The 17406-nt window shown below is 37.4% G+C and overlaps 4 protein-coding genes and 1 long non-coding RNA gene across 6 annotated transcripts; 2 read left to right on the top strand and 3 right to left on the bottom strand.

The window, feature by feature from the left end:
- Positions 1 to 1159: 1159 nt before the first annotated feature.
- Positions 1160 to 1884, top strand: LOC120006199. The gene is made up of 2 exons (XM_038856143.1): positions 1160 to 1475; positions 1575 to 1884. Exons 1-2 carry the CDS (start codon positions 1194 to 1196, stop codon positions 1725 to 1727), a joined length of 435 nt encoding a protein of 144 aa, XP_038712071.1. The 5' UTR covers positions 1160 to 1193; the 3' UTR covers positions 1728 to 1884.
- Positions 1885 to 2423: 539 nt separating this feature from the next.
- On the bottom strand, positions 2424 to 6082 carry LOC120006198. The gene is made up of 2 exons (XM_038856142.1): positions 5714 to 6082; positions 2424 to 3918 (listed from the first exon to the last, which is right to left on the bottom strand). The coding sequence occupies exons 1-2, from the start codon at positions 5814 to 5816 to the stop codon at positions 2858 to 2860; spliced, it is 1164 nt and encodes a 387-aa protein (XP_038712070.1). The 5' UTR covers positions 5817 to 6082; the 3' UTR covers positions 2424 to 2857.
- A 6107-nt stretch (positions 6083 to 12189) lies between these two features.
- LOC120006405 lies at positions 12190 to 13534 on the bottom strand. 2 transcript variants are annotated; one of them, XM_038856434.1, is made up of 2 exons: positions 13268 to 13534; positions 12190 to 12561 (listed from the first exon to the last, which is right to left on the bottom strand). In XM_038856434.1, the coding sequence occupies exons 1-2, from the start codon at positions 13271 to 13273 to the stop codon at positions 12262 to 12264; spliced, it is 306 nt and encodes a 101-aa protein (XP_038712362.1). In that variant the 5' UTR covers positions 13274 to 13534; the 3' UTR covers positions 12190 to 12261. The 2 variants fall into 2 exon arrangements, 1 of the variants encoding a protein (XP_038712362.1); XR_005469979.1 differs by lacking the exon at positions 12190 to 12561 and adding an exon at positions 13045 to 13184 and having other exon boundaries at positions 13268 to 13409.
- Positions 13156 to 15728, top strand: LOC120006404 (cytokinin dehydrogenase 6-like). Its single transcript, XM_038856433.1, has 5 exons — positions 13156 to 13815; positions 14113 to 14240; positions 14329 to 14586; positions 14697 to 14959; positions 15049 to 15728. The coding sequence occupies exons 1-5, from the start codon at positions 13191 to 13193 to the stop codon at positions 15368 to 15370; spliced, it is 1596 nt and encodes a 531-aa protein (XP_038712361.1). The 5' UTR covers positions 13156 to 13190; the 3' UTR covers positions 15371 to 15728.
- On the bottom strand, positions 13810 to 15402 carry LOC120006406. Its single transcript, XR_005469980.1, has 4 exons — positions 15263 to 15402; positions 15028 to 15148; positions 14157 to 14256; positions 13810 to 14028 (listed from the first exon to the last, which is right to left on the bottom strand). It is a non-coding gene; the product is annotated as an uncharacterized LOC120006406 (long non-coding RNA).
- Positions 15729 to 17406: the final 1678 nt, after the last annotated feature.

The raw sequence follows: 17406 nt of genomic DNA, 5'->3' as shown, positions 1-17406 counted from the left end.
TTGGTATCACTTATGTTTTTTGTTTTTTATTTTATTTTTTAAACAATAAAAAATAAAAACAAAAAAAATTGTTTCCAAAACTTTTAAAAACTCTTTTTTTTTTGTTTTCAAAAGTTTTGAAAACCTATTTTTGGTCATAAAACCAAAACAGAAAATACAAGCAAACAATACTTTTTTTTTGTTTTCTATTTTTTGAAAACTAAAACAAAAAACAAGAAACAAAAGTGATACCAAACAGACCCTAATGTCCAACAATATCATATGAAAAATAAAATAAACAAAAAAACTTTCCAATGTCATAATATATTTTTTTTAAACAATAATCAACGAATTTGTTTTATTACAAAATAAATAAAATTATATTCCATTCAAAGTAATTAATATATATTTTATATAAATATGCACAACTTTTTGCTAGAGTGAGTGAAATTTGCTTGACATTTGAAGGAGTGATAAATTGCACTCTATTATTACAACAAAACAAAGAGTGAGCAAATAGATTGTCTAAATTCTATTTAGTGTTGTTAAAATTTTTTTTATCAAACCTAATCAATCGTTTGATTGGTTATTGTCAAATGTATGTTAGCGCGGATCAATTGAAAAATTAAAAAAAAACTATCAAAACAGCCAATAACCAATCGAGCGGTCGGTTAAATTTATGTCAAAAACGAACCATGGATACTCCTAATTCTATTAGTAGTATTTTACATTTTTATGTTAATTAAAAATAATAATTGAATCAATGAAAGAGGAACAATAATGAAATCATGTACATGCGAGTCTGACATGAATTTAGTCTCGTAGGAGATGTCCAAATAATAAATTTCCATAGTGTCGTTCTCTGTTACTAAAAAGAGAAACAATAATTAATGTTAGAATTACATTAGTTGGATGAATTTTCCTAGTAGTGAAAAAATAACCATGGAACTCAAGTGACTATTTTTAAAAAATTGCATTTGATGTGGCTAAAATTTTTGTTGACTACAGAAAAAATGTGCAAGGATTTTTAGGGCATTTTTTAAATATTTTTATAGGTAGATGTAAAAAAAAAACCATTTTTGGTACATAAAAAATGTCATTTTCTTTACACCAGTCCAAAAAAATTAGATTTTTTAGTCCTCCAACCGAACAGGCCCTTAAGAAGACCTAACTATAACACCGAACGCTATCCACTCTCTCGAAGGCCAAAGCCCATGGCGAGTCTCCTAATCTTCAACTCAACTCCTCTCGCACTCTCTAACCCACCCACAACCACGCGTGCCACCTTCAAGCCTCCGCACGTGCGGATCTCGCCGGCGATTAGAATCTCCGGTAACCGGAGACAACCGAGAGGAATTGCCGTAGTGACCCGTGCGGGAACACCCAGCACCAGCAGCTACGTGTTTGCGATTACGCTGCCACTTTCTCTCCTCGCTGTCACCGTGTTCACTTCTTTAAGAATCGCTGATAGGCTCGACAGAGACTATCTTGAAGAGGTACAAATACAATCCGTTTCAATCTAACAATTGGGTTACTTTCATATTTGAAAATTGTAGAAATTAAAGTTCTCGACTTTGGTTGTTTGATGAGCACAGCTTGCAATTAATGAGGCAATTAAGGAAGCAGAGGAAGGGGAGAGAGAAGAAGGTGATGTGGAGATTGAAGAAGAAGAAGAATCAGCGGCAGCAGCACAGGAACCTGAGCTTCCACGGACTCGAAATCGACCAAAAAGGGAAGTAGAAGCTTAGGATTAATTTCATTTGCAGAGATGAATATTATTACCACGTACCAGTATGCTTAAATCTAACGAGCATTCAAGGAGTTTATAAGAAATTGCTACTTGTTATGTTATTTGGATTGGCACTAGAATTATAGAAGATGCAATGTAAGAGAGAATAGGGCTGGATTGGTTCGGTTTTTTCGGTCGATAATCAACCAGCCCGACCCAGTCTAACCCTATAAGAAGAGAAGGCAAATTAATTAAGTTAATCCAGTAGAATTATAGAAGATGCAATGTAAGAGAGAATAGGGTTGGGATTGGGTCGGTTTTATCGGTCGATAATCAACTAATCCGACCTAGTCCCAGCCGTCCCAACCCTATAAGAGAAGGCAAATTACTTGGTTTAACTAAATTCAAAGAGTGCGTTCAATCCCTGAAAATTTTCAGGGGTGAGTGACTGAGTTCAAAAATGTGAGAATGTGGTGGCCGAATTGAAATGAGCCATATTTTTTCAATGACCAAAATAAGTATAAAGTATTGGCCGAGTTGAAACGAGTTGTTCCTTTTCGGTTATCAAAATAACCTGGAAAAAAGCTAAAATTGCATTGATTGTACATATTATTCCATGAGCAATTCTATGTAGATTTCTGTAATGCACAATCACTCTCTTGATTGCCAAGGAATTAGCCATTTTTCATCCGACAAATCAATCACAAATGCAAGATATAATCAAACAACATCGTTTTATGATCTCCTGAATTAGATATCCCAAAAAACAGGGGAAATGGAAGAACCACAAGTTACATTGACCATACAGAACTTGGTGCTTGTGAGCAAAACAGGGAGACAAATTTCTTGTATATCCTAATGAATCAAAACAAATATATAAATTATAAACCCCCCTTTCCTCTTGTACGGTTAGTTGGGGCCTGACCCACATTTTATGAGGTTTATGTCTTTCTACACACAAAATTATTTTTCTCATGAGAGGAGATGCAACAGGAACAAAAACAGCTCAGTCTGTCTGCAACTGCAATCTGCATTAGTAGATCACCAGGTTCCACACAAAAAGTGAAAAACTACGAAGAGGCTTGACCAAACTCTGAAATATAATTTAGCGAATCAACAATCCATTGCCTATTTTATATCATCAGCTGCTCAAGCAAAATTGACCCTCTTCTTATCTTTTCTGCCCCTCCAGTATCGACCTGATTGATAATCATTCCCATGAAAAGTTGAGCTTTTGTAAGTATTCACGTATTGATGGTTGCCTTCCCTCTTCTGGTTACAGTCGTTCCAGCCTCCCCTGCTTCCATTAGTTTTTCTAAAATCAAAATTGTTTCCTTCCTTGCCACAACTGTCCCATCGTTCACCGCTCCATGCATTGCCCCCATAATTTGTCCATCCCCCAAGATTTTGCATTCCATCATTCTGACTATAGCTGTGTTCACGAGCATTGTCACCATTATCGAACTTTCTCGACTCCTGTTGCCTCCAGCCTCTAACAGCATCCCCACAATTGCCCCATGTTCTGTCCTTCACTCGTCCAACACCATTCCAGCTGCAATCCTGAAGATTGGCACCATTACCCCAATCCTTTGACTGATTACAAGCCCAGGAGTTATTAGCAATATCTCCCCACGTATTGGACTTCACATCTTGAGTGTAGTTGCACTCCCAAGGGTTATCAGCATTAGTCAGATTCCTAGAATCTCTGGCATTGTTAACCCATTGGTTCAAGCCATGCTCCTCATCTTTCACTCCACTAGACTGCAGATTGTTTAAATGTTCCCAAGGATTGCTGACATGACCTGAATTCCCGGCACATCCATCTGATGGAAGTGATGAAACAGAAACAAAATTCCTTCTCTTTTTGTTTTTATGCCTTAACTTCTCATCATTTCCACACTCATCCGGAGCAAAGTACGCTTGGTCTACCTCCTTAATCAGAGCAGGGTCAATGTCAGGATTCCAATTTACCTGATCAACATAAATATCAGGATCAGGCAGAGGAATGTCACAGTGAAGCCCATTAATCTCAGCCCAAAAGCGTTTTTTCGCATTTTGAAATGCCACTTCGCTCCCAGAATCATCCCAATTGAGTACATTACCGTGGCAAAACATGAACTTCTTGGCATATACAACCTTCGGCCAAGGTACTGATCCAATTACATAGCAGAATTTCTTTTCCCATAAGGGTATACCATCATGTGCAGAACCTGAAGGGAAAATTTGTTATTCAAAACCCATTCAAGTCGAATGGTGTAGCTTAAAAAAGAGTAGATCACACAAGGAGGACCAAAAATAAAGAAAACTAAAATCAGTTAGTCCAGATAAAACGGTATACATATATGAAAAAAATTTAAAAACTAAACAGAAGTGCAGAAAACACATACCACGGGGGTAAAAAAGTTCAAAGAGTTTACACTCAAATAACTCGCTAACCACCAAAAAAATAGCAGGTTCAATAAAGGGCATTGTTCATGGAAATGAGAGCAAAGAGTTCCTTCTAGGGTCTTGAAAGACAGAGCAGGGGTAGAACCAGTACATGAGGGCTAAAGGGGTTAATGATGTTTCCCCTTCGCGTCTAACAAAAGAAAGCAGGGAGAGATAATTGAGAAGAAAGTGAGCGTGGGTGGTTGCTCTGCATGCATTGCACCGAGAAAATATAATTACCATGAATTTTGCAGCATTAGAATATGAGTTACGCCTAAGAAACAAAAAATTTCTCTTATAAAGGAACATGTTTCCTCAAAAAATATGAACAAGTCTTCCACCCATCCTATCAATTTACAGTTCTATGCTCTGAAAAGTGTGCTCCTAATACAGTATAAATGGAAGGCAAGTAAGCACCAGCATGGCAGCAAGCGCTTGTATAATCAACAACTCATAATTGTCCGTAACATGCTTATGTGTTCCAATTTGAAATTCACGACACAACACTTCCATTACGAAGCTCCTATATCTGAGTGAGGAATCAAGTAGAAGGCAACTACCTTAAAATGACAGTATGACACTAAAAATGTGTGCATGGGTCCTAAAGATCATGAGTATTAATCTAGTGTTAACCAAATTAAATGTGCTCAATAAGACCACGAGATATTTACAAGTTAATATTTTGCCGCCAATCATGAGGCTATGCCACCTAATGGAAACATTGAAATGGAAAGGTGGAATGCTTTATGTGACAGATGAATCTGGATCAATTTTATCTCAGTCTAACCATAATACATTATGGTCATAGAAGACTACATTGATATTTTGCACTATGGTTGTCAGACCCAGGAATTATTCCTGAAGTTCCATCCAAGTTTGTAAAGAAAGCAACTCCTTATTGAAATGCCATGACGAGATTCATATCAATGTTGATCTAGTCTGACAAAAACTACATGTTACCCAATTTAATGAGCTCATTAAGCCCACCTATTTCAGAGGGTAAGGCTTTACCAACTACCATGACGCAACTAATCGTAATAATATCCTCTATTGGTAAAAAGGGCAAATGCCACACTCTTGCTCAAAATAATCAACTTCAATCTCCCAATATAGTAAGCCAAAAACACCTATATTCAGCAAATTAGCAACCTTTCCCCAGAAACCATTTTTACTTAATTCTTTCTTTTGTTGTCTACAGCGTAGCTGAAGATTCAAAATTAAAATCTTTTTCAGAGGTCAAAATATCAGGTCCTAATCTCCTAACTACTTCAGCATTTTCTCAGCAACCAAACAAAGAAAAAACAACCCGAAACATCGAATCCACATTTGAGGAGCACCACTAGTTGAAGTGGCTAATCCTCATCGGATTATACTAAGGGGATGGGTTCAAATACCCATTCCTCACAAGATATTAAAACCAAAATTCCCCAAGCAAAATCCAAAAATCCGGCTATTCCACCGATACCCAATTCACATAAAACAGACAAGATCAGTTTTATGAACCAACACAGATATATTTGTATGTATATGTTCAGATCCCTTCAAATCTATTATTGTAAACGTATTCTTTGTTCATACCTGAATGAAAGGGTTCACGGTCGTCGAATGACGGAGGGGGCGGCCAAGGCTTCCTTTCTTGATGGTAAAATCTGCGCTGAGGACGGTGTTTCCAATTACCCATTTATCAAATTCCACAAATAGAAAGAAAGAGAGACTCTCCGAGTACGAAATCGAAGATTCGAAATTCCAAACGGCCTAACTTTGAAGTAAAGACACTTAGTTGTCAAAGAAAGGAGAGCAGCTGGATTCTTTAAATAAACAGAGAGAGATGGGGTTCGACAGTCAAGAGGTTCTGGTGGCTGTGAGTCTCTGAAGCGACTGGGTTTTCTCTGCGTACGTTGTGGCGGTGTGCAATCTTCTCCTCGGAAGCCTCTGTCTGTCATTAAAAAAAAGGCAGCAAAAAAAATCTTCACAGAAAAAAGTGTTTTTTTAGCTCAAATTTTTCTTGGGCCTGGCTCAATTTCATTTGTAGAGCATTTACCCTAATTTTAGGCTTTGGGCTTTAACTGTAGGTCTGGACCTTGGGTAGGAGGGCCTAAGTGCCCAACTTCATGCCCCCAGTCTGTAATTTAGGGCCTTGGGTAGTTAAGCCCAAACCAATTATTTTACTTCATGGGCCTAAATTGAAATTGGACATTGGGAAGACTGGGGCATATTACAGTCTCATGATAACATACTTAGGGCCCAAGTGGAGTTTAGTTTTCAACATTTCTAGGGGCCCAAGTGGAATGCCAAAATTGAGTTACGGACCAAGAAGAAACAAACCACCATGCAAAAAGTTCCCCTAAAGTATTTTCAAATGCTTAATATATATATATATATATATATCTATCTATCTTAACCACCTCGGTTGAGAGGTTATTCGTGTCAAAGTAACTTTCACGAATAATGGAATGGAATGGAAAATCTAGAATGTAAGTGAGTAAAATATTGAAGATATGTAGAGTGCACTTCTTCCACTACTTGTGAAAGTGAAAATGCATGTCTACCACCAATTACTAATCTATACGTCTCTGCAATTTTATTCAAACTTGTTATCTACGAGTTCTATTTCTGAACACACATTTAGGGTTGGAATTTCACCTAACCAACCTTAATGAACCACGTAGAGATTTGACCGACAACTATATATATATATATATATATAACCCTAAAAATTGACTAGTGAGAGTGATTTTGATGGCCGAAAAAAAACAGGGCATTCAACATGTCTTGATCGACAAACATTTGAGGGTTTGTGAGAATCATTCATGAGATTTCTTGTTAGTTCCATTGTTGTTGTTTTTCTCATAATGTGACAAATTATATTTGTGGGTTTAGATTATGATGTTCAAAGCTGTTTTTTTTTATTTTTTCTTTTTTTAATAGTGGAATTGGACCTGACCTAGGCCTGTCTCTCTGTGCTGGTCTCCCATGTAATGGAGTCATGAAGTCCAAGTCAATTTGATTGGCTTAGCTCACCATAAAACACATCATGTGAACGTACCAAATCAACCCAATTGACTTAGTTGACCATATGTTATGAGAACCGAATTGAAGAGGTTGGCCTTATTAAACGACAGAATATCCTTGGTGATGCAACCACCGAACTTCTATCTTCATCGGCGGCGACCGAGGATGTTCAGTGCTGCCAGACGCCATGAAACTCCTAATGTGATACTGTCGTGAACTTGGTATGTTCATGATTCCAATATTTGCCTTTTTTTTTCATAAGGTGATGTGCTTACTTTGTGGCTTTCCCCGGCCTACTTTTCTTCACCTACCCGCTTGATAGCTTATCTAATGAATGTACAGAAAAGTTGATAAAGTTAGACAAAGAGTCAGAAACCCTAAACAAATTGCTTGGAGAAGTGTGTATACATATACATATATATACATATATCCATGATTATATCAGTTTTGTAGTATCTGGATCGAGTGGGTGGGACCACAAATCTCTGCAGTATCAAGTTTGGTGGTGTTGGACGAGTTATGATCAACCGATATTATTATGTATTGTAGGGAGAAAATGTAAAATATATAATAAAATGCATCAAACTTCCAAACTAGTAACAAGTGTTTTCCTATGCTCAAATTAGTGTGTGAATATGTTGCGACTAGGAAGACAAAGTCATACGGGTCAGTGTGGACTAAACCAAAACGGCCAAACAGTACTCATGCCAAGCATAATCTAAAGTAAAAGAACAAACATTTATATATTATTTCCCCACCATCTAATGTTTTATATATAAATCATTGTCATAAAATTTAAAACAAAGTGAAAGTTTGGCTACATAATGAAGAGTGTTGACATTAAATGAGACACAAACAAAAATAAATAAGTCTTGATTAGAATACACTAAGAAGTCACTAGCTTTAACAAAGTGTTACCCCAACATTAATCATGATCAAAATCATCAAGGGTTTCTTCACTCATGGGTTTCTCTTATACCATGAAGTAGTAGCAAAGATACCACACCAAGATTAAATCATAAACAAATTATTAATCTCTATGACTAAAGTTACTACAATGGAGTTTGGATTGGTTTTGGTTTTGTTTTTTGTGGGTGTGTTGGACAAAGTTAATTAAACAGGAACAAAACATGAGCATGGGATTAAGATTTTGTATGCTTAATTTCAACTTTAACCTCATTATAAGGGGGGTGAGACAAGAAGACATTGATGAGAGTGGAATCAAAAGTAGAGATAGGGAACATGATAAGAATAATTATGAATATATAATGCCAAGAGGTTTTGAGTATCCTAAATCAAACTTGTACCCTACCAACCCCTCTAAATCCACCCAACACAATCAATAAATAGTCCATCTTTCAGACTTGCTCCTTCGTTAATTGATAATCATGCACTAACAGTACTCAATTGAGTCCACATCTCCCATGTAAAATCAAACAAGTTCACACACTACATGAGGTGCTAATTGATCTAAGATTGTCTGTGACAACCACTTGCTTGATAGTCTATAGTAAACTTTTATGGGTTCAAACCATATAGATTCAAAAAATCCTGAGTTCGATTCTTTTCACTGGAGCAATACATTTGTGGGCATGCGTAGGACTTCGGTCCAATTTATCATGTTAGCCATATTGGATGTTCAAAGGACAAATTTGTATGGTGTAGTATTCGGTTACCAAAAAAAATTGTCTGTCGTGTCATTCCATCTCTTTATGTTTGCTGACGTATTAGGACTATCAAACCAGGCTTCTTCGGATGTCGTTGACTGTTGAGAATGGCTACACTGCGAGATAAGCAAGAGATTGCCTTAGGCAATAAGTTGTGTATTTTTCAAATATGTTTGGAGGTGCCTTTTTATAGTAGTTGAATAACTCCTACTCTGGAGAGTGTGATGTTTGAGGAAGTTATAGCTTGGCTAGTAGACAATCTCATTCTTGGTCTTCGAATTGGGGAACGATTCTTCATAGAGAGTTCTATTTCGTTTTGAATTCTAACTGATCCTCACGGTTTATCCGATGTAGCCACATAGGATTCCGAGATATGGAATTCGAGATACTTGGATTCTGTTGCAGTATGGTCAATGAAGTGTATTATATCTCGGGTCTTACCGACATATACTTTTTGAAAATATACCGAGATACATTTTTAGTGTCCAGTAAATATTTCCACTTGTCCACTCTAAAGTGGAAGGTGTTTTGGTACTATCATGTCGCACCACCGATCTTCGGCTGGCCAAACAAAAGCTTAATGTAAAGCTGATGTGGAAAATATTTAATAGTGGTTCATTGTTTTTGAGTAAGCATGATAATGGGGGATCACCATGGGAGCCACCCTCCGCCGTCCTTTAATCTCCATGGATGACAATTGTAACATGATTTAATACCATGTTTTTAGGTAATAAACAGGATTTTTTGCAACCCACAAATGAGGCAGTAGAGACCCCACAATTAGGGTTTTACATGATGTGTTTTTAGTAGTGTCAATCTTACAAAATCATTACTTTGGTTAAATTAAGTGTTTGGTTTCTTTGTGGGTCAATACCACTTTTACACACTAAGATAATAAGTGCTTCAATTTGCACACTGTTGTTTCAAATGTTTCAATTTGGTCACTCAATGATAAAATTGTTTCTCGGACAGATTTTTCCACTTTGGGGTACTCAAACTGCACATGTGGCACGTTGACTGTCCAAATATTGATTGCCACATGTGCAGTTTGACTGCTCTAAAGTGAGAAAATCTATCCGAGAGACCAAGTTGAAACAATTTTATCATTGGGTGATCAAATTGAAACATTTTAAACAATAATGTGCAAATTGAAACACTGACTATCTTTCGGTGTGCAAAAGTGATATTAACCCATTTCTTTGTACATGGTCGGTCTCCTTCTAGAAAAGAAAGAAAGAAAAAAAAAAGAAAAAGGCCAAAGAGATTAGGTTTTTCACCACAAATATTGACAAGTGGGTGTTGAGAGAAGTTCACATTATGACAAAATACAAATAATTAGAGAGGAATGAATCCAATATCCATTACCAAATTAAAGAAGAATCCAAAAAAAAATTCACTTTTTTTTAAGACACTTATTGGAGACCTATCTATGTCAACATGGCTAAACTATTTAAGAAAAGAAAAGGATAAAATTCATGAGTGGGAAGTTAAAAGTGATTACCCTTCTTATCATGCCATTTGTAAATGTGTGTTCTTATCATATAGTTAATTTGTTGTCTTCTTCTTCTCCATATCATATTTGTTCTGTAGATTCCATTTCAAGTTCCACTTTTTCTTCTTCCGTTTAACTTCTAGCTAGTTGAACAAGCAGTGGCAGAGTGACATTTAACTTCCATCCCTCTCTTAGGTTATAGGCCTTCACATTTTGTTGTACCAAAACAATCGAGTCATTGGTTGGGATGATGAATTTGACCGCATGCAGTAATTCTTAGCGCAAGTGGAAGGTCGTCAGTTCAAGTTTCGTGGGTGTTTCTATTATCGTAATTTGCATGATGGACCCTTGCTCAGCCCAGAGTATGCGAATGTCATCCTGCGTTAACTTCCCGCATTGAGCCTCAACCCAGGTCCTAAATGGTCCATAGGGGTTGCGAGATCTTCCATGTGATCCGAAATTTATCAATCAGTTGTCCATGGACAACTGAGTGGGTTCCATGTTACCAAAAAAAATTATTATACCAATCAAATAGTGCAAGTACATGGTAACTCTCCCTCTTATTATCAACACATGTAAAGCCAAATAGAGAAGAGATTATAGAGTAATTGTTGAACATTTGAGAAGTAAGAGGTGTTAGGAAACCACAGTGGACTTTGTAGCCCAAACTTGACTATCATTGTAAGATATTGTCCGCTTTCCCATTTTCAAGTCCAATCCATCACATATTCATAGGGCTTCCATGGCCTTTTAGGACTCACGCCTTTAAAACGCGTCTCACTAAGCTAAGTAAAATCTTTGGGCTTATAACCTGTCCATTAGATCTTTTTTAGCAATGTGAGACTTTCCTCAACAATCTCTCCCTCACTTGTGGACTAGGATCAAGCCCACCAAGTAGAACCAGGAGACACACATGTACAATCAACATTTAACCTAAACAACCTCACTCCGATACCACATGTTAGGAAACAACAACAAACCCCTAGTCTAAACTTGATTATTATTGTAAGATATTATCCGCTTTCCAAAGTACACGTACAAGCCCAATCCATCACATGATTTCTAGGGCCTTTCATGACTTTTCAGGATCTTTTAGGACTCACGTCTTTAAAACACGTCTTACTAAGTTAAGGAAACATTTGGGCTTATGACATGTCCGTTAATTCTTTATTTTAGAGATGTGATACTTTTCTCAACAAAAGCCTGAACCCTAAACTTTAAAATTTAAAACCCTAAACAGTTGGCGTACAAGAATTCCAATGCAGATAAAGTGAATATTTACCACAAAGACCAATGTCACTGGGATTATGACCGCATATCTGCTTGGCGATGGCTTTCACGGGCGTTGGGGGAGGAGGATTTGGCAAAGCTCTATTCCCCTCTCCAACGCCTGCAAACATTCTTGCCAAGCATATATATTAAGAGAAAAACAGAAATAGAAAAGGAGAAACTCCACCAAGATAATTTTTTCATAGCTAGAGCCTAACTACTGTCATTTTCAATCCAAGTTTAGGGAGCAAACATGTGTTCTCCTGCGCGTAAATGAACTCGCGAGTAGCTCGAGGGCAGCCGTATAAAGGCTCATCTCGAGCTCTGTTTGTTTATAAACAATCAAAGTTAGGATCTAGCTTTGAGCTCGTTTAATATGGTGGTTCGCAAGCATGCCCTAAAAACCCTAGGATAACCAGGCTCGTTTCCTAAACGAAACGAGTAGGCCTAGGGCCCGTTTGCTAAACGAGCTAAGCCGAGGGTTTGGTAAAGCCCAGCCCATTTACAGCCCTACCCCAGCTGCTGCTTGCTGGTGGTACCATTGGACTAAAATATTGTTTTGCCTTCAGACACTGGGACAGAAGGGGAACAAAAATAAAGTAAATAAGAAAGACATTGTGCAAATCTACAGAAGCTGTGATATTAATAAACAGCTTTGCAGCCGAAAGTGTCTAAACAATAATTGCTCAAAACTGTAATTTTTTTTGAGCAATTAGGGCAAAGAAACAAGAAGAAAGAAACAGAAACAAATAAACAAGAGCATCATTCAGGCTTTGTCTAGTAAAACAATAAAACTGAAAGCAACAGAAACAATAAAACTGAAACAATAAAACTAAGGCATCAGAAACAATAAAACTGAAAGCAACAGAGCAGTCTTTCAGTGCTTCCTCCATGCTGTCAACCCCATCCTCACTGCCTTTCTTCCTTAGCCCTTCGAAAATGGCCCCAAAGGAGGGCCCCGATATATAGACATCCATAGTCCTTGCCTGTACAAAAGCATATATATACACTTCAATTTCACGTGTCATATGGACCCATATCTTCCCCACAAGGACAAAGTTAATCTCTCAAATGAAATCTAAACTGGCCCTCCAGTCCCCCTCCTCAAATCTGAAAGTAGATATGCTATCCTTACATTGCGACAACAATTGAATCGAGATTACAATCAAGAATTCATAAGAGCAAACACTTTTGATATGGGTATGGGCATACACTTTCACTGGGGGCAGAGAAATGACTGCAACCCTTTTTTTCTAAAACTGGGAGGAGGATTCTTAAGATGGCTGGTGAGACAAATTTTATGAGACCATTTTTGTCTTTGGTGGAAAAAGGAGGGACTGTTACAAAAAGTTCAAAGATCTGTGAAATCTTTCTTTCCTGTGACTTTTATCGTCAACTTGGCAAAACGTGTGATAGACTAAAAGAAAAAAACCTAAAACTCTTCAACCAAGTAGGCGGTCTTCATCAAAACAGAAAATAGGTTGACTAAGCCACCCAAATCTACCCCACCTTTAAATTCTCTTCTGAACCATTCATTTCCCCGTTGCTTATATAAACCATCCTTCTGCTTCTGCTCTCAAGGTGAAACAAGCAATCCTCCTCTTTTAATCTAAAAATGAGACATCTACCCATCAATTCCCTCAGAGAGAACAACACACCATTTGTAAGAAGCTTCATTATATTGTTACTTACCTGCATAACTGTCAGAATCAACCTTTGTTTTTCCAGCACCAGTATCCCTTCTTCATTAAGATTGCTTTCCCTCGACGGCCATTTCAATTTTGACGATGTTGACCATGCAGCAAGAGATTTTGGCAATAGGTTCCAATTTCTTCCTTCAGCAGTACTCCATCCGAAGTCCGTTTCTGATATTGCCAACACTATAAAGCATATATGGCAAATGGGTCCTCATTCAGAGATCAAAGTTGCAGCTAGAGGCAATGGCCACTCCCTTCAGGGCCAGTCACAAGCACACAGAGGCATCGTCATCCACATGGAGTCGCTCCAAGGCCCTAAAATGCAGGTCCATGCGGGAAATCTTCCATATGTGGACGTCTCTGGTGGTGAGATGTGGATAAATATCCTGCATGAGAGCCTGAAATATGGACTAGCACCAAAATCTTGGACTGATTATTTACATTTAACAGTCGGTGGAACTTTGTCCAATGCTGGGATCAGCGGACAAGCATTTCGCCATGGTCCCCAGATAAGTAACGTCCAGCAACTGGAAGTAGTTACAGGTACGTTGACAGCGTAATCGAGACTTCAACTTTCTTTACTTATTTAGACATCCATGACAGGATGGTAGTTGATATATGAGAAAATGAGACCAGCGTCAAATGATCAAATTAGATTGACAGGTGTAATCAACATGCACCTTATGAGCACAGTAGACTATCTGCTGTGTAACTTCTTTGTGTTTCACTCCCTTGGTGCTCCCCTTAAGAAAGTTCCTTTTGCATTCAAAAAGATAGCTAATATTATTTTATTTTTTGAACTCCAATTCTTACTGATAGATGGAATAAACTCAAATGCAGGCAAAGGAGAAGTGATAAATTGTTCAGAAAAGCAGAATGCCGACCTCTTTCACAGTGTTCTTGGCGGACTTGGTCAGTTTGGCATCATTACACGGGCAAGAATATCACTGGAACCAGCACCTGAGATGGTAATGACCATTAAGCCTTCAGAAGCACAAAGGTTTATTAGAAGCTAGAAAGTAATAATCATGTAACACAATTCTATATTTTGGACAGGTCAAATGGATTAGAGTTCTCTACTTGGATTTTGCCACATTTGCAAGAGACCAGGAACATTTAATATCTGCTGAAAAAACATTCGACTACATAGAAGGATTTGTAGTAATAAACAGGACAGGTCTGCTGAATAACTGGAGATCAACCTTCAGTCAACAAGACCCAGTACAAGCTAAGTTCAAGTCAGATGGAAGAACTCTCTTCTGCTTAGAATTGGCAAAATACTTCAACCCAGACAAGAAAGATGCAGCAGATGAGGTGAGCCAGGATGGCCCCACCTCTTGTAAATTTAATAAGTCGTCAATAAATACATAAACAACCAAACTAATTAGTACACTAGGAATAATTTGTTTGTGTTCACCGTGCAGGAAGTTGAGGATGCATTGTCTCAGTTAGAATATATCTCATCAACACTTTTCCAATCAGAAGTTGCATACGTGGATTTCTTGGACAGGGTTCATGTGTCGGAGGTCAAACTACGGGCAAAAGGCTTATGGGAAGTCCCACATCCTTGGCTCAACCTCCTCATCCCCAAAAGCAAAATACACAATTTTGCTGAAGAAGTATTTGGAAAAATCCTCACAGACACAAGCAATGGCCCCATCCTTATCTACCCAGTCAGCAAATCAAAGTACAGTTTCATAAAATGAGTCCTTTGTTTCTGTGAACTCTTTATAGTTTTGGCTAGTGCTGACTCACTTATTATTGATCTTGTTGCAGGTGGGACAACAGAACCTCTGTTGTCATTCCAGAGGAAGATATTTTCTACTTAGTGGCTTTCCTTTCCTCTGCAGTGCCTTATTCCACAGGAAATGATGGCCTGGAACACGTCTTAACTCAAAACAAAAGGATTCTAGACTTTTGTGATACAGCCAATCTTGGCATGAAGCAATATCTACCCCACTACACTACACAAGAAGAATGGAAAACTCACTTTGGCCCACAGTGGCAGGCTTTTGTCCAGAGGAAATATGCTTATGACCCTTTGGCAATACTTGCTCCTGGCCAAAGAATATTTCACAAGGCATTACCTTTTTCTTGACACAAGCAAGATTCATTTTACAAAAGGAAATGGCTCCTATTGCATGCATGGAGATACCTTAGCCCTGAGGATAGAAATTGATAGCCATCATGCACCATCTCCTGCTCACTGCAAATGAGGGGTAAAAAAGGTTCAACAGCTATCTTATTGGTATGCCTTCCCATATATTGTAAGTCTAAAGAAATGGCTGCAGGACTAGCTTACAGTTATTTCCCCCACTAAGAGTCATATTCAAAATTAGTATTTAAATTACTTGCAACTTTAGAAGGCTATTAGGAAAAGAAGCCAGAGAGTACATAATGATTTGTAAACAATTCGCAGATTATCTTCTTCCATGAATACTAATTTTTGTAAATTATTTTTACGATGTCTCTTACAACCTGATAAACCATACCAATGTGCTAACTTCCACTACACCTGCAAAGACTGAAGCAAAGTGAAATGGAAATGGGGAATAATCTCTACACAATAAATGTAAATCAAAAGCTAAAATCTAAGGAAAAATAGGACTGGGCAGTTCCACCAGCCCTGAAATCAATGGATGCACATAATACTCAAGGAGGAACTCAGCAAAATGCGGGAAGATTCAATCTATTAACAGTGACATCGTGTTTCAATGTTCTTTCACAAACACAGGAGCATGTTGATTATCTACACACGAGTTTTTAACACTTTGGTTAAGAAAGAAAAGAATAATAGTTTAGTGAGACTGAAAAAAGGCTCATCCCAAACTTATGCTGAATTGATAAGAATTACTGTGTTTAGAAGGGAAAAAAAACCTAAAAAGTGGTCCAAAGATAACTTTTGCCACATTCTCAGAGACTCAGACTCCTTCTTCCTTCGTGTCTGGCAACTGCTCAATTAATCTACAGCCAAAATGCCCTAGTTGAAGCAGAAATACCAACACAAACACACAAAGAAATTACATGTGAAAAACAAGAGTGTGCAATTTAACTATGGAGTTGGCAACACTATTTTATCAGTAATCAAGTTCACTGAAACCGTAACAGGCATACAGAAGATGGAAAGAACAAAGAAATAATAGGAAGTGTAAAATTATATTGAGATCAAAGAGGACATATCATGAACAGTAATGCAGCTTATGAAAAGTGACTCCATCTATAAAATGGAAACGAAGTGGTATAACTTTCTGCTATTGTATTTCTTTTGTTTATTGATTGCATACGCAAGTAATGCATTTTGCTGTCTTATGTAAGAAGCATTTAATATGATAATCTTGTCTCCTCGCTCTTAATTTCTCTAAGAACATATAGATTATTACTTCATTCAAGGTCCTACAAAAAGCATATTTTCAGTGATATAATTATTCTTCCTTTTTCCAATGAGCCAATATCAGTTTAGAGAATCTTTCCCTTTTTCAATCGTATATCCATCAATGCCACCCAAAAAGAGGAAGCGATTGATACGTGTTAAAGAAAAAAAATGTCCAACGTTTTACTGAAAGCAAAAGGGCAAATAAGAAACATTCTACTAAAATAATAAATTAGTATACAACCAAACAACAAGTTATATGACAGATGCTGACACGAAATTATTATAGATCATGAACCACACAGGGAGATAAAAATCAGTTCTTTCTTTTCTCTTTTCATGCCATTTTCAATGTAATACAATGAACAAAGGAAGAATACAAGTTGAAAGGTCTTCAGATGTTCATACAGAGATCATATTTTAAAAAGGAACAAGATCACACTGAAGAACTGAAGAATAAAAGCAAGATTAACTATATGTATCCTCACATATTGATTCACTGACGAGACAACCACATGCTACACACATAGCATTGGCGTTCTGAGTTTAAACAAGTTCAAAATAAAGAAACCCCATTGAAACATGAAATCCTTGGCATTGTCCTCCTTCAGTACGATTTAACTTGTAATTTAGATTGTAACCGTCTTTAGATCCTCGTGAAACCGTAGATTATAGATTGCTGAGCATTTACAATGGCAATATGTGCTACTAGGCATAACACGAAGAAGAGGAATTGTTTAAATTTTGCATAAACAAACAGTTAC

The sequence above is a fragment of the Tripterygium wilfordii genome, chromosome 9 (assembly GCF_013401445.1).
Source record: "Tripterygium wilfordii isolate XIE 37 chromosome 9, ASM1340144v1, whole genome shotgun sequence".
NCBI lineage: Eukaryota > Viridiplantae > Streptophyta > Magnoliopsida > Celastrales > Celastraceae > Tripterygium > Tripterygium wilfordii.
Note: the sequence above shows the minus strand (reverse complement) of the source record. Positions and strands in the feature narration are given on the sequence as shown.